The sequence below is a fragment of the Paralichthys olivaceus genome, chromosome 12, assembly GCF_024713975.1.
Source record: "Paralichthys olivaceus isolate ysfri-2021 chromosome 12, ASM2471397v2, whole genome shotgun sequence".
NCBI lineage: Eukaryota > Metazoa > Chordata > Actinopteri > Pleuronectiformes > Paralichthyidae > Paralichthys > Paralichthys olivaceus.
In genome coordinates, this window is record NC_091104.1 from 10281862 (window position 1) to 10308672 (window position 26811).

Below are 26811 nucleotides of genomic sequence, written 5' to 3' on the forward strand. Positions count from 1 at the left end.
CACACTTGCATTGCTATGTTTTAATGTCAAATCGCTTCTATTCACAGGCACAATGAGGGTGTAACTGACATGACAACAATAGTTTAGAGATAAACCACAATCTATTTTTAATTTATTTAGCTATTTACAATGAGATTACTGATTAATTACAGTTACTGAGCTGTGAATTTCTGTCGTTAGCAACATCATAGAATGACGTTATTGTCGGTTATTGGGTTAAAATACCCTGATTCACAGGTTCAAGTATTTCACGTTACCATTCTCAGGGTTCTGGTTGTGGTGAAACGTTACACAAACATTTGAGAGCATAAAATAATCACACACACACATCATGCACATTTCATTCAAGGACCATCATACAAACATACACTTCTATCATCGCTAAGATGATCAGATATTCATGTATTGCACATGTTCACTTGGTAAAAGTGAGACTTTTAATAAAATGATGACTCTTATATTAACAGTAACGTCCTCTTTAATAAATATCCAACAGAGACGAGACATCGTTCTGTCATTTTATGAACAAAACACCTAAAAGTTCATCGGTGACAGATGGGCGTCGCCACAAAACTCCAGCTGTTACACGACAGTTCCTGTCTGTGCAGCTGCAGAGGGATGTAGTGCACCTGCATCATCTATGGACTCACAACGAGTGTGTTCCTGTCAGTGGACTCAGATTAGATTAGGACTCACAAGCTTTACTAACTGTCTTCTATGCAGCATATGGAGCTAAATGTAAAGAGCCATATGTGAACAACAGCTGGCACAAGCTGACTGAGCGTTAATGTACCAGCCGACGTAAGCATTCATCTGAATGTGTGACGCCCGCTGCTACAACTTAGAGCGTTGAGTATGTCAGCGTTTCAACATTAGGCTCAATTTAAACAAAATAACAACATTAATGCCAACATCATTTGTCAGAGATTTCAAATAAGTGATTCAAACTCAATCTGACAACTGGTAGCCCTGCCTGTACATCTCACGTACAGGTTGTCCTCATAATATAAATCCTGTTTATATCTGCATTACAGCACAGTTATCATAATAAGATATGTATTCATATTGTTTTATGCCCGGCAGCAGAAATAGCTGCTTTCAACCACTTTGAACCTGGAAATATTGCATTTGAGATTTCTGCTCATTTCTTAAATGTTTTCCACATGTCAAGTTTCTACATCGTGCTCACGGACAAACAAGCACCGACATAAGTCCGTCACACTGGGTTTTTGGTCTATCAAAGTAAAAACAGAGTGAATCTGATTCTTGATGATATAAAAAAAAACCTCATCCTGAGAGTGCAGGAGCACCGACGTCAAAATGAGGGACTGGTGCCGATGTGCCGATGGTACAGTTTAATAAGACTTCATATAGGTAGTGTCTCGTCAGTAAGATTGGGAGCTCTCTTATACAGTGCATAGTCATTCCTTTAGACAAGTACAAACAAAGAAAAAACACATTGGTGCTGTATCTTTTAAAATGCAAAGAAGATCAATTTGTTTTCAATGCTTCAATTCCTCTTTTGTGCCCAGACGGGAAGTGTGTGAAAAAAAAATCCTTTTAAAAATCCTTGGAATTATGCACAAACACTATAAATTACTTAAAGGGCTTACAAAGCAGGGTATGAAAAGGTTTGGCATATCTCTGCAGTTAGGCAAAAGAAAAACCTACATCTACAATCATGAATGAGCATAAATGTTAATGTACAAACCACTTTTCACATAAACACCAGAACTGAAGCCCTGTCAGCCTGGATCAGTGATTGTGGCCATGTTTGTACCCTGTTTACACTGAAACATACTCAGCACCATGTTACTGCTCATTAAAATATGCAACTTGACTCAGTGTAAGTGTATTAAAAGTATTTGAGGATTTAAACGAATGATCCACAGAAGTTGATTCATGATGTTGTTCCATGGAAAAGATTCATTTGATTCCACCTCTCAAAAATATTAAACACAAAAAGAAATAAATGGAGAGGAATGACATTAGCTGTATGTATTTGGTACGAGAGCTCAACCAAATCTGGAAATAAAAAAAAATGGTCCATCACCCATCATCCTCTGCTGCCCAGGCTCTTTCCCTGGAGATCTAACATCGAACGGCAGCCGGGTTTCAGCAGCGCAGGGTGTGATGTGACCTTGTCGTTATCAGAAAACACTGTAAACCTCAGAATGGAGTCTGAAGCTTCAGACCTGCAGTGGTGAGAAGGCGTAGAACGGAAACTGGGCCTCGTCCTCGTCCACAAAGAAACACTGGAAGTACGGCATCTCGTCTGCGGAGGGAGAAACAGGACTTATGAGTGTGGCATGTGCCTCACCTTTCTCTGGCCTCTCAATCTGACACGAGTATGATATTTGGGATATGAGAGGGGAATTTGTACCTTCCATGAGAAAGCTGTCTGATACACCAGGCTCAGCTGTTGAAAACACAACATGATGTTAACTAAACAATAGAATGATATGTGGTATTAAATTAAAACTGTGCAGCACCTTTAACGGCCTCTTCTTTGGCTGCTTTCTTCTCCACAGGTTTCTCTAGAAGAAAAACATGTAAACAAAGCAAATCAAGTTTAATTGATGGATTTCAAACTCTCAAACAAACAATTTAATAACTTGATAAGTACCTTTCTTTGCAGGCGTCTGTATCTCTTTCAGAACTCGCTCCTCTGAAAAGAGAAACACAAGATTAATAACTATTCAAACCATTTCCTTACAGTGTTTAATCACACAGATGTTGTTTTTAATTTTAAATCTTGATTTAATGTTCAAAGCTGACCACACACCTTTGGGTGCCTTCTTCTCAACTGGTTTTCCTACCAAAAAGAAAATAAAGAATTTAGGTCTATAGAAGTAGATGTACTGTAAACTACTTGTCTGTTGTACATATTTACTTTTATTTTACTTTTGTGATTACATTTTTTCTAATTTCTACTTCTCCTTAACTACAATTCAGAGGGGAATTGTTTTTACTTGCACATTATATAGAAAATATGATGCATTGTTACAGAGTTAACGACCCAACAAAATAAATTATTCCACCTCAATTGAATACACAATACAAATTCCTTAAAGTTCTTTTTACGTAGTTTAAGTACTTTAAGAAAATAACGTCCTTTAACTGGATTTTAAATCCTCTCTCTACCGACACATCACTAACCTTTCTTTACAGGTGTGATCTTTTCCTTCAACACGGCTGATCCATCAGGGAGAAAATGAAATAGATTTTTTGGATTGGGAAATATCAACATCATGTAACAGACATAAAATGTCTTTGAAATATTAATAATATTCTTGACAAACTTACTCCTGACAACCTGAAATTGAACTTGTACTAGTTAACACTCAGCGTGATCACTGATATAAATAAATGTGAAGATGTGCAGCGGGCACTGTACCTTTCTTTACTGCAGCAGGTTTCTTCTTCTCTTGTTCTGCAAAAGGGAAACTCACATCAGACATGAACAGTCAAGAGATGGAGACGTACACTGCAGAATAAACCACAGCATCACCACAACAAAGAAGAGTTTATTTAAGCAGAAAGCAGCTCGCAGAGCCTGAAGCACGTACAACCAGAAAGCTGAAATCAGAATTAGAAGCTTCATCACTTGTTGAGCAGAAAAAAACCTTTTCATTTACACCATTTTTAATTTCCTGCAAAAAAGAAACGTGAGATTTCACTGTGCAAAACAATTAAATGACGCATCTGACGATTGAAGCCCTCTCACTTTCCTGTGCATTATTTCTCGACAGCAAAACACTGTTCCCCTGCTGAGCGATCCAATCAGCGCTTTGACAAAATGCAGTGACCTACATTTTGTGACTAGATCAGTTTGATCTCAGTCCAGCGTTAGTTCTATGAATCACTACCTTTCTTCACACGGACCGGTTTGACCTTGTCCTTCAGCCCGGCTGAGCCATCAGGAAGAGAAAGCATTTATTAAAGTTATAATTATCCTTGGTTTGTAATCACAGCACATCAATGCACCCTACATGTATTTGTCACCACACATGACGACAATGTGAGAAGTAAATATTCTTGTGTACCTTTTTTAACAGCTGGTTTGACTTTCTCCTCTGGTGCTTTGGGCTCTAGAAATTAGAATATAAATACTCTCAGCAAGTAGCTAAAGTAATACTTCTTTAACACATACTTATCATCTAATTATACATAATTAGATTGTCTGAGGTACAACCCCCGACAATCATCAGCAGGGAGGGAGCAGTGCTACCTTTCTTCTTTTCCAGGGATTTGACTTTTTTCTTTGGTGCTTCAGCATCAGTTTTAGGAGCTGATTCAAACGTAAAGACAATAACAGCATCACAACACTGAAATTAGTACAAATTTTTCTTTTGAGTGTTTTGTTATTAGATTTACCTTTCTTCTCATGAACTGCTTTAGGCTTCTCCTTCACAACTTCTGCTTCTGTGAGACAAGAAAGAAATGAATGTTGTAATTGTGAGGTTAAGGGTTTTTCTTTGCCTAATAACAAAGGCTTGTATCCTCATTACCTTTTTTGGCAAGAACCGGCTTAGCCTCAGGTTCTTAAGAGAAAGAAAGAAAAAATTAATGTTGTGATGATTCATGCTTTTTGAAAAGTGATGGATGTAACAAATGACTGAGACGTGACTGAGACATTATTAAGATGAGAAACTTGTCTGAACCATCTTGGACATACTCTAATTAATATTGAGCGCTAAAGATGTTAAATCACTGTAACTACCTTTTTTTGTTGGTGCTGGTTTGACTTTTTCTTTTGGAGTTACTGGCACTAACACAGAGAAGATAACAGAACATCATAATAGATTTCATATTCAAAAGTCACAAACTCATACTGGTTTGAATAAAACATTATTTTCATTAATGTTTGTGAAAACAAACAGATGATGTACCTTTCTTCAGTGGCACCACCTTCACCTTCTCCTTTGTTAGAGAGACATTTTTGTGTGGTGCTTCTGCCTCTGTAAAAAAATAATGGATGAGTGTGAAAATAAATGTATTTCTTATTTAATCATGAACATAAAAACAATGAGTGTTGTTTTACCTTTGACCACTGGGGCTGGTTTTGTCTTGAGAGGAGCAGGTTCTATTGAAGAGATTTCAGGTTTGTCATTAAAAATCACAGTGACACTGAAACTGTCAAATGAGATAATTCAGTCTTACCTCTCTTTGTTACAGCTGGTTTGGGTTTCTGTTTTGAAACCTCAGCTGCAGAGAAAACATTAAATGTTGCGTAAGCAAAACCCAAATGCCTCAAAGTCATGAATATTTTGATGTGAAACAGTTAATGTGCTGTACCTGTCTTTGCAGAGATTCCTCTGATCATCTCTTTTGGTAACTTGACCCCTGAAAACACAAAGAGAACAAGAAACACACACATATTTAGTATTTTAAAATCATCAAAATATGGCGTGAAAAGTTCTGAAACAAATAAAATGTTAAATCAAAGGAAATCACCTTTCTTTATAGAAATCTTTTAAAATACAAACTGATGATGTTATCTGACTGTAATACACACAATACACACATATCAGCAACACATAATGTTAGTTGGGCCTTTTCCTCTGAGTCCTCTGTTGTCTAATCCAGTGGTTCCCAAACTTTTCAGGCCCTGAACCCCAAAATAATTGTGCTAGAGAGTGAGGACCCCCATTATTTCAGAGGATATTGATTTGACCTAGTTCTCAAAACATTCTCCTTTGTGCACAGGTTGTATTTAATCCAACAGAACTGTAAATTAACCTGCTGCTGCTGATGCTCTGTCTAATAATAGATAATCACTTCAGGGGTAATGTGGGGTCAAAGAAAATGACAAGGTTGATGAAATACTTAAATTTGCATGAACCCGACCCGTAGTTTGGGAACCACTGGAAAGCTTCGAGAGGTGGATTGTAAACGCCAACTAGACAAATCTGTGCCTGCAGAGCTTCTCAGAACCACATCAATCCAATCAGCACTTTGATAAAATGCAGTGACCTACATTTTGTGACTAGATCAGTGTGATCTCAATCCACTATGGTTCTATGAATAACTACCTTTCTTCACAGGAGATTTACCTTTTTTCTCATGAACTGCTTTAGGCTTCTCCTTCACAACTTCTGCTTCTGTGAGACAAGAAAGAAATGAATGTTGTAATTGTGAGGTTAAGGGTTTTTCTTTGCCTAATAACAAAGGCTTGTATCCTCATTACCTTTTTTGGCAAGAACCGGCTTAGCCTCAGGTTCTAAAGAGAGAGAAGGAAAAAATGAATGTTGTGATGATTCATGCTTTTTGAAAAGTGATGGATGTAACAAATGACTGAGACGTGACTGAGACATTATTAAGATGAGAAACTTGTCTGAACCATCTTGGACATACTCTAATTAATATTGAGCGCTAAAGATGTTAAATCACTGTAACTACCTTTTTTTGTTGGTGCTGGTTTGACTTTTTCTTTTGGAGTTACTGGCACTAACACAGAGAAGATAACAGAACATCATAATAGATTTTATATTCAAAAGTCACAAACTCATACTGGTTTGAATAAAACATTATTTTCATTAATGTTTGTGAAAACAAACAGATGATGTACCTTTCTTCAGTGGCACCACCTTCACCTTCTCCTTTGTTAGAGAGACATTTTTGTGTGGTGCTTCTGCCTCTGTAAAAAAATAATGGATGAGTGTGAAAATAAATTCATTTATTATTTAATCATGAACATAAAAACAGTAAGTGTTGTTTTACCTTTGACCACTGGGGCTGGTTTTGTCTTGAGAGGAGCAGGTTCTATTGAAGAGATTTCAGGTTTGTCATTAAAAATCACAGTGACACTGAAACTGTCCAATGAAATAATTCAGTCTTACCTCTCTTTGTTACAGCTGGTTTGGGTTTCTGTTTTGAAACCTCAGCTGCAGAGAAAACATTGAATGATGTGTATGCAAAACCCAAATGCCTCAAAGTCACCTGAAAAATGTAATGTGCTGTACCTGTCTTTGCAGAGATTCCTCTGATGATCTCTTTTGGTAACTTGACTCCTGAAAACACAAAGAGAACAAGAAACACACACATATTTAGTACGTTGAAGTCATTCAAATATTGTGTGGAAAAAAATAAAAATAAAACATGAAATAAAAGGAATTCACCTCTCTTCATAGGCACTATCTTGACTCTCTCTCTTACCAGGGAGGCATTTCTGGAAGCAGCTTCTTGTTCTGTCAATAAAACATTGAGAATAAATCTAAAACCCAAAAAAATTTTATATAAAAGGAAATGACCTTTCTTTATAGAAATATTTTTCAATACAAACTGATGATGTTATCTTACTGTAATACACACAATACATACATATCAGCAACACATAATGTTAGTTGGGCCTTTTCCTCTGAGTCCTCTGTTGTCTAATCCAGTGTTTCCCAAACTTTTCAGGCCCTGAACCCCAAAATAACTGTGCCAGAGAGTGAGGACCCCTATTATTTCAGAGGATATTGATTTGACCTAGTTCTCACCTTCCTGTGCATTATTTCTCTACAGCAAAACACTGTTCCCCTGCTGAGCGATCCAATCAGCGCTTTGACAAAATGCAGTGACCTACATTTTGTGACTAGATCAGTTTGATCTCAGTCCAGCGTTAGTTCTATGAATCACTACCTTTCTTCACACGGACCGGTTTGACCTTGTCCTTCAGCCCGGCTGAGCCATCAGGAAGAGAAAACATTCAATAAAGTTATAATTATCCTTAGTTTGTAATCACAGCACATCAATGCACCCTAATTGTATTTGTCACCACACATGACGACAATGTGAGAAGTAAATATTCTTGTGTACCTTTTTTAACAGCTGGTTTGACTTTCTCCTCTGGTGCTTTGGGCTCTAGAAATTAGAATATAAATACTCTCAGCAAGTAGCTAAAGTAATACTTCTTTAACACATACTCATCATCTAATTATACATAATTAGATTGTGTGAGGTACAACCCCCGACAATCATCAGCAGGGAGGGAGCAGTGCTACCTTTCTTCTTTTCCAGGGATTTGACTTTTTTCTTTGGTGCTTCAGCATCAGTTTTAGGAGCTGATTCAAACGTAAAGACAATAACAGCATCACAACACTGAAATTAGTACAAATTTTTCCTTTGAGTGTTTTGTTATTAGATTTACCTTTTTTCTCATGAACTGCTTTAGGCTTGTCCTTCACAACTTCTGCTTCTGTGAGACAAGAAAGAAATTACTGTTGTAATTGTGAGGTTAAGGGTTTTTCTTTGCCTAATAACAAAGGCTTGTATCCTCATTACCTTTTTTGGCAAGAACTGGCTTAGCCTCAGGTTCTTAAGAGAAAGAAAGAAAAAAATAATGTTGTGATGATTCATGCTTTTTGTGATGGATGTAACAAATGATTGAGATGCAGTAAAAAAAGAAAGTGAAACTAGATTGAACCTTTTTTGGGAGTCACTGGCTCGGCCTTCTTCTCCTTTACAACTGCAGCTTCTAAAGAAAATTACAATAATCAGCACATGGTAATATAATGTATGTTATTACAATTACAATTGATTTTTATTCCCTTCACAATGATGCACTGCATAAATCAAATATCTGTAAAGATGTGACAACAGAAAAACATTCACTAAAATACATGCAACAAACATTTTCTGAGACTGACATGACTGAGACATTATTAAGATGAGAAACTTGTCTGAACCATCTTGGACATACTCTAATTAATATTGAGCGCTAAAGATGTTAAATCACTGTAACTACCTTTTTTTGTTGGTGCTGGTTTGACTTTTTCTTTTGGAGTTACAGGCACTAACACAGAGAAGATAACAGAACATCATAATAGATTTTATATTCAAAAGTCACAAACTCATACTGGTTTGAATAAAACATTATTTTCATTAATGTTTGTGAAAACAAACAGATGATGTACCTTTCTTCAGTGGCACCACCTTCACCTTCTCCTTTGTTAGAGAGACATTTTTGTGTGGTGCTTCTGCCTCTGTAAAAAAATAATGGATGAGTGTGAAAATAAATGTATTTCTTATTTAATCGTGAACATAAAAACAATGAGTGTTGTTTTACCTTTGACCACTGGGGCTGGTTTTGTCTTGAGAGGAGCAGGTTCTATTGAAGAGATTTCAGGTTTGTCATTAAAAATCACAGTGACACTGAAACTGTCCAGTGAAATAATTCAGTCTTACCTCTCTTTGTTACAGCTGGTTTGGGTTTCTGTTTTGAAACCTCAGCTGCAGAGAAAACATTGAATGATGTGTATGCAAAACCCAAATGCCTCAAAGTCACCTGAAAAATGTAATGTGCTGTACCTGTCTTTGCAGAGATTCCTCTGATGATCTCTTTTGGTAACTTGACTCCTGAAAACACAAAGAGAACAAGAAACACACACATATTTAGTACGTTGAAGTCATTCAAATATTGTGTGGAAAAAAATAAAAATAAAACATGAAATAAAAGGAATTCACCTCTCTTCATAGGCACTATCTTGACTCTGTCTCTTACCAGGGAGGCATTTCTGGAAACAGCTTCTTGTTCTGCCATAAAACATTGAGAATAAATTACACTAAATGTAATTGTAGTTCAAGGTGTAGTTAATTAGATTTCTTATCAGTCTTACCTTTTTTCATGATGACTGATTTGGCCTTTTCTTTTGGAGCAGCAACATCTGTGTGTCAAATACACAAAGTTACAATGAGCTAATATTGTTCTTATGACAGCAATTCATAATTTTGCTATTTCATGATCAGAAAATCACCAAGAAGTGAACAAGAGACTAATGTGAACATTACCTTTTTTGACAGGAGCTGCTTTGGCTTTTTCCTTTGGAACTTCTGTGTCACAAAACACAAAGTTAGTCTCAGCTTTGTAGTTTGATCAGTGACATTTAACTTGTTTAAATCAAACTGCTTTTTAAACAAAAATGTATTTCTTTCACTGCATTAATAACTGTGGATTGGCAAAAGAATTACTTTTGTTTACAATCACAGCTGAACAATATTATCAGTTGTTAATATTACCTTGAGAAATATTATAACTACTGGCTATAGAAGAATTACACTGGATTTTAGAATGACATGTTGATGTCCAGTGTTTCAGTCTTTGTGTATATTCCTCAACATACAGTCTCATCGTATGGGTCAGATTGCAGCATCAGTGAATACAGTATTTGCACAGGTGTAGTTTTGATTTTTTGCTTTGGTTCCTTCTTGGGCTCCTTGGGAGCTGCCACTGGTGGAAAATTTGTCATAAAAATGTTTTGAATTCAGTGTATAATACTACTACTACTAATAATAATAATAATAATGTATAGTGTGCTCAAAATAAGTGTCATAAGATTAAAAGTCCTGCATAATGTCCAACTACAATATGGTTAAATATAATTTTATACATTGGTAAATTAAACAGGGGAAATATAATTATAGAGCATGTATACCAGAATTTGAAAAAAATATAAAAATGTGAAAATAATGTTTGTACCTTTCTTTGCAGACTCTGGTTTGGCTTTCCCCTTTGGAACCTCTTTTGTTGGGGAAAATAAAAAAATTAATAAAATATATATTATATCTTCTTCTTCTTCTCAGACATGCGTCTGCTGTAAATGTAACATTGTGTCAATGGATGCAGAAGCAAGTGGTTTACATGCTTTCAAAACAATTGGCTGCAGGATTCAGGTGGTGTGAACTGGTGCAAACTGTCTCCTAAAGCTTGAAAGAAAAGTGTCAGATCATGTGCTCTGAACATCTTAATTAAATTATTGATTCCCAGTCCAAAAAAACATGCCAGGGCCTTGAGATGAGACACCAGCCTTTTGGCTAAGATAACTGTCTGCATTTCATGATTAGCTTTATGACAGCTTTATGATGGCGTGCTGAGACATGCTCACTGAGCAACACAAACACCTGGTGGTGGTGATAAGCTCCACATCCACTCAGACTTCAAACTAAAATTTGATGTGTGTTCAGTGAGAAGTTTTATATGACTGTACAAACAGTAGCTTCAGTTAATACACACTGTGGTTGCACACTGAATGGACTGTTACTGACCTGATTGTGTGACATTCATATGCTCGTTCTTCAGAATTGGAACGACCTGCCTTTTAGCAGCTTTCAGCACCTTTGTAGTCTTCTTGGGCTCTGCAGCTGAAAAGAAAACATGGAGTTAATTCTTAAGCTACAGTATCACACCTAGATGTTGTTCAGTGCAAACTATTTCTGGAATTTGATCTTGATGTTGTAACATTCAATAATGTCTCCAAATTCTTATCTACAAATTCTGACTTAACCTTGGAAACCTTCCATTCTGATGAGCTCTTGGCGCTAATAGAGACAAGTCATACACAGATGACGAAACAGACCATGTGGAGGTATTTTACTGATTTGGGGCCCCCATCAGTGGAATGAAGATGCAGTGCTCAAACTAAAACTTGATTTAGGGAAGGGAACGACGCCATCTGAAGGTAACACTGATTGTAAGTAATAATCTTTATCAGGGAATGTAATTTGAAGTCCTTTAGAGCAGTTCAAACTGACAAGGTAACCACTGCGTGACTTTGAAGGGCCATGAATACACTCAGCAAACTGACTTATCATATTTTCTCACCTGCTCTTGTAACATTAAGATGTTCCTTCTTCAGCACAGATGCAACTTCTTTCTTGACTACTTTGATTCTACTTGCAGCCTTTTTGCGTCTGGTGTCTGAAAGAAAAAGGAAAAGTTGATTTATAAGTTTCAGTTTTTTTAGCATTATTTAGGGCCAAGGCATGAATTTGTATTTCTGTGATGCCCCAAAATGTGCCTGGTGCCATTAGCAGGTCACCATTTCATATTGTACTTTAGGTTTTGTGGTAATTAGCCAGCACTCATACTACTAACATACTAAACTAAAATGGTGAACGTTATACCTGTTAAATGTCACCATGTCCTAATGATGATGTGAGTACTTCACTTAAACTACCACTGTGAGGTACAGCCTAACCACTTCACACAGAATTCCTTTACAGTATGTACCTGTCTCTGTGTCTCTTTTCTTGACAAGGTCTTTGTCTTCTTTTTTCGCTTTTGTAGATTTCTTGATCTCCTGTGCCTCCTCTGATGGCTTAATCTCTTCCTTCTCCTCCCTAGAGGGTTTCTTCGCTTCTTTCCTTTGCATTGAAGACTTAACCTCTTTCTCTTTGGGAGGCTTTTCCACCTCTATCTCTTTTTTAAGAGGCGTCTTCAACTCTTTCTCTTTTTTAGATGGTTTCTCAACTTCTTTCTCTTCTTTAGGAGGCTTCTTCACCCCCTTCTCTTCTTTGGATGGTTTCTTTATCTCTTTCTCTTCTTTAGGAGACGTCTTCACCTCTTTCTCTTCTTTAGATGGTTTCTTTACCTCTTTATCTTCTTTAGGAGGCATCTTCACCTCTTTCTCTTCTTTAGGTGGTTTCTTCACCTCTTTCTCTTCTTTGGGAGGCTTCTTTGCCTCCTTCTCTTCTTTAGGTGGTTTCTTAACTTCTTTCTCTTCTTTAGGAGGCATCTTCACCTCTTTCTCTTCTTTAGGGGGCTTCTTTGCCTCCTTCTCTTCTTTAGGTGGTTTCTTAACTTCTTTCTCTTCTTTAGGAGGCATCTTCACTTCTCTCTCTTCTTTAGGAGGTTTTTTTGCCTCCTTCTCTTCTTTAGGTGGTTTCTTCACCTCTTTCTCATCTTTAGATGGTTTCTTTATCTCTTTCTCTTCTTTAGGAGGTTTCTTCACCTCTCTCTCTTCTTTAGATGGTTTATTTACCTCTTTCTCTTCTTTAGGTGGTTTCTTCATTTCCCTCTCGTCTTTAGAAGGCATCTTCACCTCTTTCTCTTCTTTTGGAGGCTTTTTCACCTCTTTCTCTTCTTTAGATGGTTTCTTTACTTCTAGATCTTCTTTAGATGGTTTCTTCACCTCTTTCTCTTCTTTGTGTGGTTTCTTCACCTCCTTCTCTTCTTTAGGTGGTTTCTTTACCTCTTTCTCTTCTTTAGGAGGCGTCTTCACCTCTTTCTCTTCTTTGGGTGGTTTCTTCACCTCCTTCTCTTCTTTAGGTGGTTTCTTGACCTCTTTCTCTTCTTTAGGAGGCGTCTTCACCTCTTTCTCTTCTTTAGGTGTTTTCTTTAACTCCTTCTCTTCTTTGGATGGTTTCTTCACCTCTTTCTCTTCTTTGTGTGGTTTCTTCACCTCCTTCTCTTCTTTAGGTGGTTTCTTTACCTCTTTCTCTTCTTTAGGAGGCGTCTTCACCTCTTTCTCTTCTTTGGGTGGTTTCTTCACCTCCTTCTCTTCTTTAGGTGGTTTCTTGACCTCTTTCTCTTCTTTAGGAGGCGTCTTCACCTCTTTCTCTTCTTTAGGTGTTTTCTTTAACTCCTTCTCTTCTTTGGATGGTTTCTTCACCTCTTTCTCTACTTTGTGTGGTTTCTTCACCTCCTTCTCTTCTTTAGGTGGTTTCTTTACCTCTTTCTCTTCTTTAGGAGGCGTCTTCACCTCTTTCTCTTCTTTAGGTGGTTTCTTCATTTCCCTCTCGTCTTTAGAAGGCATCTTCACCTCTTTCTCTTCTTTACGTGGTTTCTTCACCTCTTTCTCTGTTATGGATGGTTTCTTCACCTCCTTCTCTTCTTTAGGTAGTTTCTTGACTTCTTTCTCTTCTTTAGGTGGTTTCTTCACCTCCTTCTCTTCTTTAGGTAGTTTCTTGACTTCTTTCTCTTCTTTAGATGGTTTCTTTACCTCTGTCTCTTCTTTAATTGTTTTTTTCACCTCCTTCTCTTCTTTAGGGGATTTCTTCACCTCCTTCTCTTCTTTAGGTGGTTTCTTGACTTCTTTCTCTTCTATAGATGGTTTCTTCACCTCCTTCTCTTCTTTAGGGGATTTCTTCACCTCCTTCTCTTCTTTAGATGGTTTCTTTACTTCTTGATCTTCTTTAGATGGTTTCTTTACATCTTTCTCTTCTTTTGTTGTTTTTTTCACCTCCTTCTCTTCTTTGGGGGATTTCTTCACCTCCTTCTCTTCTTTAGATGGTTTCTTCACCTCCTCTTCTTTTTGTGATTTCTTGACTTCTTTCTCTTCTTTAGTTGGTTTTTTCACCTCCTTCTCTTCTTTAGGGGATTTCTTTACCTCCCTTTCTTCTTTAGATGGTTTCTTGAATTCTTTCTCCTCTTTGGGTGGTATCTTCACCTCCTTCTCTTCTTTAGGTGGTTTCTCTACCTCTTTCTCTTCTTTATGAAGCTTTTTAATCTCTTTCTCTTCTTTAGATGGTTTTTTCACCTCCTTCTCTTCTTTAGGTGGTTTCTTGATTTCTTTCTCTTCTTTAGATGGTTTCTTTACCTTCTTCTCTTCTTTACAGGGTTTTTTCACCTCTTTCTCTTCTTTAGATGGTTTCTTCACCTCCTTCTCTTCTTTACGGGGTTTCTTCACCTCTTTCTCTTCTTTATGAAGCTTTTTAATCTCTTTCCCTTCTTTAGATGGTTTCTTGAATTCTTTCTCCTCCTTGGGTGGTATCTTCACCTCTTTCTCTTTTTTAGATGGTTTCTTCACCTCCTTCTCTAATTTAGGTGGTTTCTTCCCCTCCTTCTCTTCTTTAGGTGGTGTCTTGATTTCTTTCCCTTCTTTGGGAGGCTTCTTCACCTCTTCCTTGAGAGGCTTTGTCTCCTCTTTCACTTCTTTGTGAAGCTTTTTAATCTCTTTCTCTTCTTTAGAGGGTTTCTTAACTCCCTTCTCCCTTTTAGCTGGTGTCTTGATTTCCTTTTCTTTTTTGTGTAGTTTCTTGGCCTCTTTCTCTTTTTGGGGTGGTTTCTTTACTTCTTCCTCTTCTTTTGAAGGTTTTCTCAGTTCTTTCTTTTCTTTGGAAGGTTTCTTCACTTTATCTTCTTTGGATGGTTTCTTACCTTCCTTAGGTGGTTTCTTGACTTCCTTCTCTTTTTTAGGGATCTTCATTTCAACCCCTTCTTCTAAAAGCAATCAAGTGTCAGTTTTCATGTATTGTAAAATGTAAGAAACAGATTTAAAGGTAGGGCAGACCTATAACTGGACAAAGTCATCTGTGCCCATTGGTAAATTATATCCTGAAACAGTTTTGTGTATGGAGTGTATGGTTAACAGTATAATCATGTTCTGTATACAGTGTGGTTACATTTTGTATGTTGGCGGTATATTTCAAAGCTTCAAGCTTTAAGCTTAACTCAAAGAAAGTATTTCGAAATACAAAAAAAAGAACAGTATTTTTCATACTTTTGATAATTTCAGTTGTGATTACCTTCAGGCTTCTCTGGTTTCTTCTTAGTTATTTTTGCTTCAGATTTGATCTCCTTCTTTGGCTTTTCTTCTTTTAGTTTGTCAATGGTTTCCTCAAGTTTGGCTTCCTTTGCTTTTTTCTCCTCCTCAGGTTCTGTGGATTTAAGGTCTATAAACAGCAATAAATTCCCATTTAAGCAGGACTACAAACTGAATTATACCGAATCACAAAATGTTGGATGTATAAAATTCATTTGGGAAGGAAGTGTAGGGCAGAAAGCGCAAAGAACTGAAGTATGTCATGCAAACATATGTAGAAAATATAATGTTTATATATAATGTTACAGTGAAATTTTGATAGTCAAACCAGTATTATCTTCATGACTAATAACAAAGAATCATGCTTGAATAAGCACTAGAAGCTCTACAGCATTAAAACACACCACACGCTTTGTCAGATTTTTCAAACAATTACACTTTTTTAAAATCTATACTGCAGGGATGTACGTCAGGTAATATTATACAGTTATTACACTGATGTACTGTAGGCCTACTATCAACAGGGCGGATAGACAGTGCACATTGAGTTATCTCTTCATCCAGCCTGTTGGCTCCATCTAGCTGCTCTAGAGCTGTGCGATCTCCCTGCATTGACAAACAGCAATGACTGTTTAGAGGAGGAACACTTAAGTACATAATTAGCACCTCAGGAAATAGATTTGTCTTTACTGAGTCATCGAAAAGAAAACGTTGAAGGGGCTTGAACTCACCGGGGCTGTACTCAGCTCCTCTTTCCTCACAGCTGTTAGCACCCAACTCAAAAAGAGTTTCTGATATAAATAAAACTTACTTGACCTTATTAGGTCCATATTTATTTCCTTATCAGTTTGGTGTGTAATTAAAAAAACACACCAATATTTTCTATTGCTGTGTCCAAGATGTCAGGCACACAAAGCAGGAGAGAAACTCAGGCTGTACAGTTACACATAAACGATAGAGGATTCATAAAGAAGCACTTTTTTTGCACTTACACCTCAAATCATACAGAGATGAAGAGACAGGCACCCACTACGGTTTGCTGGCTAATGTTACAGCTAACGCTAACTTGACGAATCTAACACAGGAAGCTAACCATTCATCAAATAGAAGCCTTCAAACAACTGAAACATGTCTATTGTATTATATTCTCTTCTCCATATGTTAACTCAGAGTTCTGATGATGTGAAGGGCTGAAATCATCATTTGAAGACAGTATTTCTGATCTGCTGTGTGATGGTTTAGCTAGCTACCCTGCTTTTCCAGTTTGCACTAAGCTAGGCTAACCACCGATCTATGGCTACTGAAAAGACAGGTTTTAAACGGATTTCAACTTTAATGTCGGAACAAATTTTTCACCTGTAGTGATTAAAACAGTCACAAGAAAATTCAAACTTTAGCAAAACAAATGCACTGAAATGAAATGACTACGAAACATGTTACACAAATAATTGAAAAAGTAGATGAAACGACATTCAGTTTGTTGACCGCCCACATTACTACACATTTAACACACTCGTCATTCAGAAACATTATCATTTCCTGATAATGAAAACAATGTTGACAGATGTGTGATGATGATGATGATGACAGTGAGTTTTGTACCTTTGTCATGTTTGTGGAGTCGCTCTTCATCTTTGTGAGCTGCTCTGGATCCGACTCTTCTGATCCTCTCAAAGAGAACGAGATGTTTTCTCTGTCCTTTACCTTTCCTGCTCTCACTGTTTTCTTCGTCAATGACGTTTTGGTCATAACCAGGAAGAAAAGTGGTCGTCTCTCCTTCATCCGACAGAGTTTTAGGACCTTCGTCCTCAGCTTCTACTTTGTCATGTTCTTCTCCTTCCTCCTCTGAAGCTTCATCACCTTCTATATCTGGCTTCGTGTTCGTTATTTCAATGTTTTCTTCATTTCTTTCTTCATCCAAATGAAGATCTTTATTTTCAGTTTCCTCCTTTTCAGTCTCTTTTTCTATTTCTGCCTCCTCATCTACCAAATCTTCAGTTTTGGCCTCCACCTCTTCCTCCAAAATGTCAGTTTTGGCCTTCTCTTCCTCCTCCCCCTCCTCCCCCTCCTCCTCCAATATTAAAGTTGTGGGCTCCTCCTTTTCCTCCACCTCCTCCTCATCCAGATGTTCAGTTTTGGCCTTCTCCTCCTCCTCATCTTCTTCCAAATGTTCATCTTTGGCCTCCTCCTCCTCCTCATCCAGATGTTCAGTTTTGGCTTCCTCCTCTTCTCCTAGATCTTCAGTTTTGGCCTCCTCTGCCTGATCATTGTCCAAATCCTCAGTTTTGGCTTCCTCCTTTTCTTCAAGATGTTTAGTTTTGGCCTCCACCTCCTCCTCATCATCTAGATCTTCAGTTTTGGCCTCCTCCTCCTCCTCATCATCTTCTAGATCTTCAGTTATGGCCTCCTCCTCCTGATCATCGTCCAAATCCTCAGTTTTGGCTTCCTCCTTTTCCTCCACAACTTTAGTTTTGGCCTCCTCTTCCTCGTCTTCTTTCAAATCTTCAGATTTGGCCTCCACCTCTTCCTCCAAAATGTCAGTTTTGGCCTTCTCCTCCTCCTCCCCCTCCTCCTCCAATACTAAGGTTGTGGGCTCCTCCTCTTCCTCCACCTCCTCCTCTTCTTCCACAACTTCAGTTTTGGCCTCCTCCTCCTCCTCATCTTCTAGATCTTCAGTTTTGGCCTCCTCCGCCTGATCATCATCCAGATGTTCAGTTTTGGCCTCCTCCTCCTCATCTTCTAGGTCTTCAGTTTTGGCCTCCTCCACCTGATCATCATCCAAATCCTCAGTTTTGGCTTCCTCCTTTTTTTCCAGAAGTTTAGTTTTGGCCTCCTCCTCCTCCTCATCTTCTAAATCTTCAGTTTTGGCCTCCTCCTCCTCCTCCTCATCTTCTAGATCTTCAGTTTTGGCCTCCTCCGCCTGATCATCATCCAAATCCTCAGTTTTGGCTTCATCCTTTTCTTCCAGAAGTTTAGTTTTGGCCTCCTCCTCCTCCTCATCTTCTAAATCTTCAGTTTTGGCCTCCTCCTCCTCCTCATCTTCTAGATCTTCAGTTTTGGCCTCCTCCTCCTGATCATCGTCCAAGTCCATAGTTTTGGCCTCCTCCTTTTCTTCCAAAGCTTCAGTTTTGACTTCCTCTTCCTTCTCCTCATCGTCATCCTCTACAACTTCATCTGTTTTTGGTTCCTCCTGCTTCTCCTCTTTGGTGTCAGCAATCATTTTATTAATGTCCTCTTGCTCTCCTTCATCTTCCCCTGCCTGTAAGTCCTGCTCCTTTTCTCCACCTTCCGCCTCAACAATCTCCTCCTCCTCCTGTGCGTCCTTCTCCTCTGTCTCTTCGTCCTTGTCATCATTATCAATGATGGACTCATCTTCCAGTGGTACTTCATGTTCTGTTTCTTCAAGGTCGTCATGTTTCACTAGTGATGTGACAGTAAGAAATTTAGTGCCTATGCCTGTTATTGAATGCGACTATTTAAAAAGACCATGTGAAATACCATCATCGTCCTCTTCCTCGTGCACATCTGTCTCAGTGGCTGCATCAGTGGGAACTTCAGCCTCCTCCTCCTCCTCCTCCTCCTCCTCCTCCTCCTCCTCAGTCTTTGAGTCTCCACCTAACTGTGCAGGAGCAGCTTCATCTTTGGCAGCGTGCATTATCTCTGCAACTGTATGATCAACCTGTGTCATCTCTCTCTTATCTGAAAGTTATATCTTTGGCATTTATCTTGGAAATGCAGATCCAAACTAATTTTAAGGTACAAACAGAATTTGATGGGGTGAAATGGGAACAACGATGACAGTAACCATTCATAACATCGTACAGTGTACACCACATGCACAAAGAGAGTTCTTTCTCTCCACAGTCACCAAGTGCTTGATGGGACCTGTTGGGTGTCTTTATGTTGTAAGTCCTCGACCTTAACAAGAATGCCAATGTTCCTCATAGTGAAGGAAATCATGTGGGCAGCTGTGGTTCAGGAGGTAGAACCCCTCGTCCACCAGTCTAGTCATTCAGTGGTTTGATTCCTGGTTCCCCATTTCTCATTTGGATGAATCCTAAGACCCTGAACCTTAAATTCAGCATGTCCCATATAGCGGATGTGTGAATTTGTAGTATAAGGCACTTTGAGTGGTTTTTAAGACTTGTTCGTTTGAGTCTTTTCATGGGATTTAGAATATTTACACAAATATATTTTTTGATCACTTTTGACATTTTCCGTCCAAATACAACCTCTGAAAATTCTAACACCAGATGAAGTGAGATGTGGTGTAAACCTGTACGAGTTCATGCAAAGGTAAAAATATTTCACACACAGATTACATCCAGTACAAACAATCAAGATACACGCACACCCTGTGTGTTACAGAGGTTTAAACAGTTGAAATACAGATGTCAGTCGTTCAGTTGTACAGAAGATGCGTGGACAATGCAGGGGAGGGCAGCAGAGGAATGCAACTTCAAAACACACATATTAGACAAATATACATGTGCAATATTACAAATTATTTCCAGTTTTTTAGGCGTAGGACACAAAACACGATGATATGAAAGAAAACAACTTAATGGCAAAACACATAAATTCAGTTCCATGAAACAGTCAGTGAGACAAACTGAGGGAGAGACACAGATGCCGCATAACAACTCGGTTGCATACAGAGATTTATTGAGATAAAAATGTATAGAGGTTATGATGCATGTTTGTTCATGCCATAATATAATGAGCACACATGGAGTTTGAATGGAAGTTATAAAGAACATGACATATTGTAAGACAGACTTGAATCCAGGTCTTGTAAAGTGGTAAGAAAAACAAAAATCATCATGCATGAAAGGCCACACAATAAGACGGAGGGAAGACACAGCAGGTCTATGCACACTATCTGCTGCACATTGTACATTGTACAAAAACACATCTTAAAGTTTCCAATATTTTCTTACCTTTTTTCATAGGTGGCAGGAATTCTCCTACATGTCAAAAATATAATTAACTGGCTTGAATATTAAAATATGATTTGATTTAATAATTCAATAATGTCCAGTACTTACCTTTTCTTCTCACCAAAGTTATATCAGATGGAGAAGCTACAGTTTCATCTAAACAAAGACAAACAGACTTGTGTTAGTGACTGTTAATGGTGAATTAGTGTTAATGAGAATAATGCAAAACAGTAAGAGGTTAATACTATGTTTGTAGATGTATTAATGCTGTAATAAAAAGAAAAGTGAAACCTTCTTCAGGTACTACATTTACAACGGGCGTGGCTACAGGTTCACCTGGAACAAGAGGTATGCACAAGAGGAGTCAGTATACATTTTAATATTCTGACTTTATTTATCTTTTCCTATAAATAGAATATTATAGTATACAGCTAAATGAAAAAGCGTACCTTGATCACCAACAAGCATGCTTGACATGTAAGCCACGAACAAATCTTTCTTGTCTGTGAACTCCAACACAGCGTCTTCGACAACTTTCATGGGGTCGATGGACACTTCAGACACAATCCCTGAAAAACCAGCATACCACACAGTCAGAGATATCATACTTATCTATGTCTTTCTAGAAAGGTTGCCACCACATCAGATGTAGTTGGTACAGACCTTCATCACCGAGCAGCATTGAGGAGACGTAGCTCACGAGCATGTTAATCTGTTCTTTGGTGATTTCTGCTGTCGTCTTCAGAACTGACATGGGACTGAATCCCACAGCCTGCTGGAAATCTGACCAATAGAGAACAAAACAGTTTAGGCTTGTGAAGTTTGTGAATACAGCAACTAGAATGCTAAAGCAAAGAATACATTGAGATGGGTAACAGATTAGGGAAAGGTTAAAAATCTATATGGATACCTTCTAATGTGTCCAGTATTACATCCATGAATGTACAGAGAGCACCCTGGATGTATCCTGCGACTCCACTCACAATGTCATTAATAAAACTGAAAGCATTCCGGCCAATGACCACAGGGTCAACGAACGTAATGTCAGTGGTTCCTGCAGAACAACAAACATTCAGGCCAAAACGCCAGTGAGTTACTTGATTAAACATCCTCTGTTATTTAATTTTTTTTTTATACAGGAACATTACAAAAGAAGCGTGATTTTGTCCATATTTATATACAGTCTAATATGCATTGTTACTCACCCAAAACACAAGCTATCAGTTATATTTAGTAACAATGCTGATTAAGTAATGAATAAGTACAGGTAAGAAATAATGATTCAATTATACAAACATGATAATATGACATGCAAACAATACAAAGGTTAAATATGAAGCAGATACCTTTTACAATATCCAGTGTACTGTCTATGATAGAACAGAGTACGTCCTGGATGTAGGTCGCTATTCCACTCAAAGTGTCGTTAGTCGCGCTGAAGACATTTCTGCCAACTGACACAGGATCCATGAAGCTGATGTCAGTGGTTCCTGTGAAGGAAAACAAATTAAAAAAAACAAAAACTAAGTACTGATGTGTAAAATCCATGCTGTTTAATACGTTATTAATCATTTTAAGATGCTAAGTGATTGCAGCTGTTAAACAAGGAGAGTAAATACCTTTCACCACGTCCAGAATAGTGTCCCAAACGGCACAGAGCACTTTCTTGATGTAGCCCTCCACTCCACATATGAACTCATTAATAACACTGAAGACGCCTCTGCCTGTGACCACAGGGTCAATGTAGCCAAGGTCAATTTTTCCTGATAAAAAGATAGAGATTGTTAAGTAATTAACAATTTAAAGATGAAATTTTTAATACATTAGCATATTTTGTATGTTATTTACGTGTACATGAAAAAGGGAAGGCAAACAGTTTGGAAGTATTAAAACATGGAATACATACCTTTAGATTTACCCGATATAATATCTAATAAAGTGTCCACAAAAGCACACAGTGAGTCCCTGACGTTGCCCACCATTCCACCCATGAAGTCGTTGGTTGAATGGAAAGCTCGTCGTCCGATGACCACAGGGTCGACGTAGCTGAGGTAGAAGTTTCCTGCGGGTTTGGAGGGATATGGTTATGTTGCATTCGACTTAAAATGTTTTAGATTCTTTGAGTACAAGCAAGTTGCCATACCATCCTCATCTGAAAAATGTCGAACGAATCCATCTTTTGCTTCCGATATTTCTTCAGCTACATAAGCGGCAGTAGATGCGGGGTCACTTAAATCAGGTGCACATTCTGGAGGCCCAGAAAGGAGAGTTATGTATTACTATGCTTGCTTTCAAACATAGAAAACAATGAGCACCCTGCATCCAGTTTTTCACATGTACCTTGAAACTTGTTGAGCAGACTGGATACTTCATCTACAGCGTCGTTCACAGCTTGCATAGGGTCCGTAATGATTTGCTGAATGTCTTAAAACACAAACACAGATAATCCTGCATATCCGATGGCCAGAAACCAATAAAGAGAGAGATTTGTGTGTGTGTGTGTGTGTGTGTGTGTGACTTACCTGGGACAGTCTTGTATTCCACGAAATCAAACATCACCACCCCTACAACCACCCAGGACAGCAGAGCGGCCAGTGCGATCAGCAGCTCCACAGACACTTTCACCTTCCTGAGGAGGCCCAGACCTTTAGACTTGAGAGAGTTCGTCTGTGGCGCCACTGCTCCACCAGACCCACTGGCTGGAGTGGAGGAGGCCGGTTTGCTTCCTGTTTGTGAAAAAACAAAGTGTCTTTAAGAACTCTGAACAACATTAGCATTTTTAAGATGTGCTCTTTATAATGTTGCTTTCTATGCAAACGTGCAACACTGGAAGTTTATTAACTTGGACTGATCAGCATATTCAGCCCAATTCTTGTTGTGATATTTCGTAGTAAAAACCAAATACTAAACAATAAAGTGTATAATAGTATGTACGTTGATACTGAGCATCATTTCACAGAGGACTGGTTCTTGCATAAGTGCACTGGAAAAGTGCAGTGCCAATATATCACCTGATATACTGTAGCTCATATCAGGAGGAGCGTATTTGATATCAGAGAAATGGCAAATGTTACAGTTTGTGCATCACAAGTTTATTTCTTAACTATTAAATGCCCCACGACAGTACAATTTTTTATATACAGTATATTTTGGTCACAATTGATTCTTCTGTAGCTACCAGCTTATCCTCATGAGGTGTTTTAAACTCCTAAATATTGAAATCTGTTTACTTTTACCACAAAAATAATGTTCCTACTAAAAACTGTAAATTGTAAATCATCTTCAACAAGAGGGATTTATAACCATGTTGAAAAACTTATGAACAGAAGTTACTGATATAATGTTTCTATCCTGGGAATTGGATATAATCTAATGCATTTAGAGACTAAATGTATCCACTGGTACTTTCTTCATTACTTAATGAGCTAATTCTTTATGAGGCTGTGCATCAGTAAGAAAAAAACTTTAATGACTTAATGAAGCCACATTTCCATTCTGATCATTTTCACACTGCAGCTAAACCCTGACAGGTGAAGGATACTTCATGTTGGGTCAAAGGATTTGCACATAACATGGAGAAGACAGTGTCTAACTTTTACATTATAGAATAGCATCATATTCATGTGTTTTCCAAATACATGTGCACTTGTTTTCTAACATGTGAATTAGAGTTTTGTGTCCAAATCAACATGGATTTATCGGAGATTTCAACATTTTGTTACATTTCAGATCAGAAAATGCTCAAATCAGTTTCATGTAGATATTTGCATCTGATTACTGCCTGTAACGGTGGATTAAGCCAGTGATGACATTTCCTGACAGCCTCATCATCATTAATAAACTGCTGTACTGGGGCTGCACTGGTGCCAGGGTGTTAGAGACACCTTCCAACTGTGAATGAGCTCAAAGCATACCTCCCTCGTTAGTCACTTCCTCATATATAAATCCTTAAAAAATAACATTTTCACTCAACTAAACAATACTGAATCAGAACTATTAACTTTATACATTTAAAGTTTCTTTGTTCTTCTATTTAGTTGAATTTAAGGGTGAATTGTTGCTCTATTCTCACAGCTATAATATTTACTTACTCTACAGATTTAAATTCACAATTATAAGATAGATATAGATAGATAGATTACTTTATTCATCCCCAAAGGGAAATTAGGTAAATAATGATAGTATACAGCATAAAATACAATGCAGAGTTAAATTAAACCAATTGTTTCCATCCATTGGCTTGTGTCACCTCACAAGAAAACAAATGTCAATGCGTTGAAAGCAATTTCCTCCAAACTTTTCACATGGTCTGATTTAAATGACAGTTTCAAGCCCAAAACGGTCAAATTAATTCAATATTTCACCACATAACAAAGTCCAAAAACTACAAACAGATCTGTAGACCACAAATTTACTCTCTCTTTAATAATTTCACAACCGCTAAGATTTATCTTCTAAACCTTTGGAGGGGACGATAAAATACTTAAAAACAACACCACCTCAATCAGCTACAACAGCAAAATGTCACATAAACATTGCTGAATCAATATGAACAATCTAATAAAGTCGTACATAATAATCTATCAGTCACATGGAACGTTTTACTGCAGAACCAGTACATTTAACTTTGAGTATATTTTCCCAATACTTCTAATTCTGTACTTGGACATAAGTTGTCTGAAAACCCAGAGGTCAGCGGTCTGTCACAAGAGAGCGACGCTAATACTGTGGCTACATGATATCCTGTATTTATAGCAACCGACTTTCAACACATTTTCCAAGGAGGGCGCACCCTATCAAAACATTGACATTTATTTATTACAGACCGAGCATATATTATCAAGGCATTATGTCATAACATGTAAGAGTAGAAGGGGGAGCAGTCCTACCTTCAGCCATGATGATATGGAGACTATTTCAGGTGTAATCCTTTGAGTTGGGGGCAAAGCCTCCTCATGCAGAAGTGACAAAAAAATCACAGCTTCAGTGTAAATCCAATCAGCTTCCACTTCGTCAGTAACATAAAAAACGTATTTTTAGTAAATTACTCCATTCCCATTGGTGATCACAGTCCTGTTTCTAGCTCCATGTAATCCACAGGTGGAACTTCTCCAAGGAGAAAAAAAAAGAAAGAGTTGGAAACTCCAAATATAAAATGTAAGTTTACAGTCGTATTTTGAGAATTTGGAGCTGCCAGTGTGGCAGCATTGCAGACGGGGGGTCGGGATGGTGGGGATAAGGAAAGCGACGCAGGAGAGGAAAGAGCCAAGCTAAGCACAGGGCTGGGGAGAGTGACGGGGGGCAGACAGAATATCCCACCCCGTGTTATTGGTGCCTCACATGGGTATAGGTCAGAGCAGAGTACATGGAGGCTTCAGGGTAACATTATCCCCCCAGAAGGAAGGTTATTCTTAGCTTGAGCTCAGCGCACACCAGCCGCTCTGGCAGGCCTTTTTTGGCGGTTTGAGGGGTGTGTGCAGGATCAGTTGGCAGAACTGGGCACCCCTACTGGTGGGGCACTGTAATCTGCCCTTTAAACTGGAATACAGCAGGTGACCAGGATAAGTAATGAACAACAAGACAGATGAAAACAGTGCACACATGTTACGCCTGTACAACATGGCCTCTACCTGCTTTTGCTCCTGGTGCAGGGTCCATCATTACACATCACTTTGTTTTTATGTTCTTGTATTTGGTTTCAGGCAGCAGCTTCAAAAATAAACACATATCCAAGAGTAGAAATGACTTATTATAAAATGACTGTAAGAAAGATTCAACATGTGCAGTATAACAGCTCCATCTTGTGTTTCTTTAAAACCCTGCAACACATAGACTGTGTATAAAGATGGACGACATGACGCCTTGATCGCTCCCCCGTGGCTGGCTAAAGTTTAGGTCATAAATCCAGCCTCCTCCATGTTAACGGATGGGGCATGGACCACACTTAAAAGTACACAACAGAATTTTTTTCTAAGATGTTTCTGTAGCCTATATTTCTTATCACATTGATGTTTGTCCAAGTGTTAACTTTAAGGGTAGGTTTGGTGTTCGTTATTTGATGCTGTGAAAACGGAGATGACACCTCATGACAGCTGAGACTTGTTATTGGTCAAGCGTGTGTATTGACCCTCTGAGACATGTTTTTTTCATCTTTACATACAGTCCATATGGGCTGTACTAGTGTTGGAGTCTTCATACAATTTTATCCAGAGGGTAAATGAGTTGAGAGTAAATACTATGAGGTTTAAATATTTGAAAGTTGACAGGGATGTTAGCAGCTCTGTCAGGAACTGAAGTGCTCTCAGGTAAATGCTAAAATGATATGCTAACATACACACAATGATAATAATGTGTTGCTAATAGGGTGTAATGTTTACCATTTTAACCATCTTAGTTGTGCACCTCAGATTGTTAACATTAGCTAATGCTTGTCACATCAAAGTCTAAAGTTCAAAGTGCAAGTTATATTTTTTACCAAACGGTGGCGAGATATGAAATGTATTGGGATCACTGATGTTGAAACTCACCCTTAGAGGAACATGAATGTTTGAACCTAGTTTTATGACAATTCTTCTTAGAAATGCCTGCTCAAAGGTTCAGGTAAACCCCCCGTTAACATATAGAAA

General features: G+C 38.1%; 1 protein-coding gene across 50 annotated transcripts; it reads right to left on the bottom strand.

Annotated features, from left to right (window-relative positions):
- LOC109636263 (axoneme-associated protein mst101(2)) lies at nt 1–25530 on the bottom strand. Of its 50 annotated transcripts, none has more exons than XM_069536509.1 (60): nt 25075–25530; nt 22708–22911; nt 22526–22609; nt 22329–22433; nt 22092–22247; nt 21805–21948; nt 21532–21675; nt 21096–21239; nt 20849–20968; nt 20635–20754; nt 20477–20521; nt 20294–20341; nt 20186–20212; nt 18744–18911; nt 17767–18665; nt 16848–17256; nt 15229–15375; nt 11993–14923; nt 11585–11680; nt 11029–11124; nt 10463–10504; nt 9775–9816; nt 9603–9650; nt 9451–9519; nt 9295–9342; nt 9172–9216; nt 9053–9094; nt 8901–8969; nt 8732–8779; nt 8411–8461; nt 8269–8301; nt 8135–8182; nt 7989–8048; nt 7804–7848; nt 7627–7677; nt 7122–7190; nt 6966–7013; nt 6843–6887; nt 6724–6765; nt 6572–6640; nt 6403–6450; nt 6191–6223; nt 6057–6104; nt 5299–5346; nt 5164–5208; nt 5045–5086; nt 4893–4961; nt 4724–4771; nt 4512–4544; nt 4378–4425; nt 4232–4291; nt 4047–4091; nt 3870–3920; nt 3398–3433; nt 3160–3195; nt 2786–2815; nt 2627–2668; nt 2493–2537; nt 2384–2419; nt 1–2275 (listed from the first exon to the last, which is right to left on the bottom strand). In XM_069536509.1, the coding sequence occupies exons 1-60, from the start codon at nt 25082–25084 to the stop codon at nt 2190–2192; spliced, it is 8040 nt and encodes a 2679-aa protein (XP_069392610.1). In that variant the 5' UTR covers nt 25085–25530; the 3' UTR covers nt 1–2189. The 50 variants fall into 50 exon arrangements, 38 of the variants coding, with proteins under 38 accessions (XP_069392610.1, XP_069392595.1, XP_069392587.1 ...); XM_069536494.1 differs by having other exon boundaries at nt 11993–13583; nt 13644–14923; nt 16848–18665; XM_069536486.1 differs by having other exon boundaries at nt 11993–14920; nt 16848–18665.
- Nucleotides 25531–26811: the final 1281 nt, after the last annotated feature.

Coding starts and splice junctions, on each gene's coding strand:
- LOC109636263 (XM_069536485.1), bottom strand. Junction 20,969..21,095: donor AATACTGGACACATTAGAAG/GTATCCATATAG, acceptor TCTATTGGTCAG/ATTTCCAGCAGGCTGTGGGA. Junction 7,678..7,803: donor CAAACCAGCTGTTAAAAAAG/GTACACAAGAAT, acceptor TTTCTCTTCCTG/ATGGCTCAGCCGGGCTGAAG.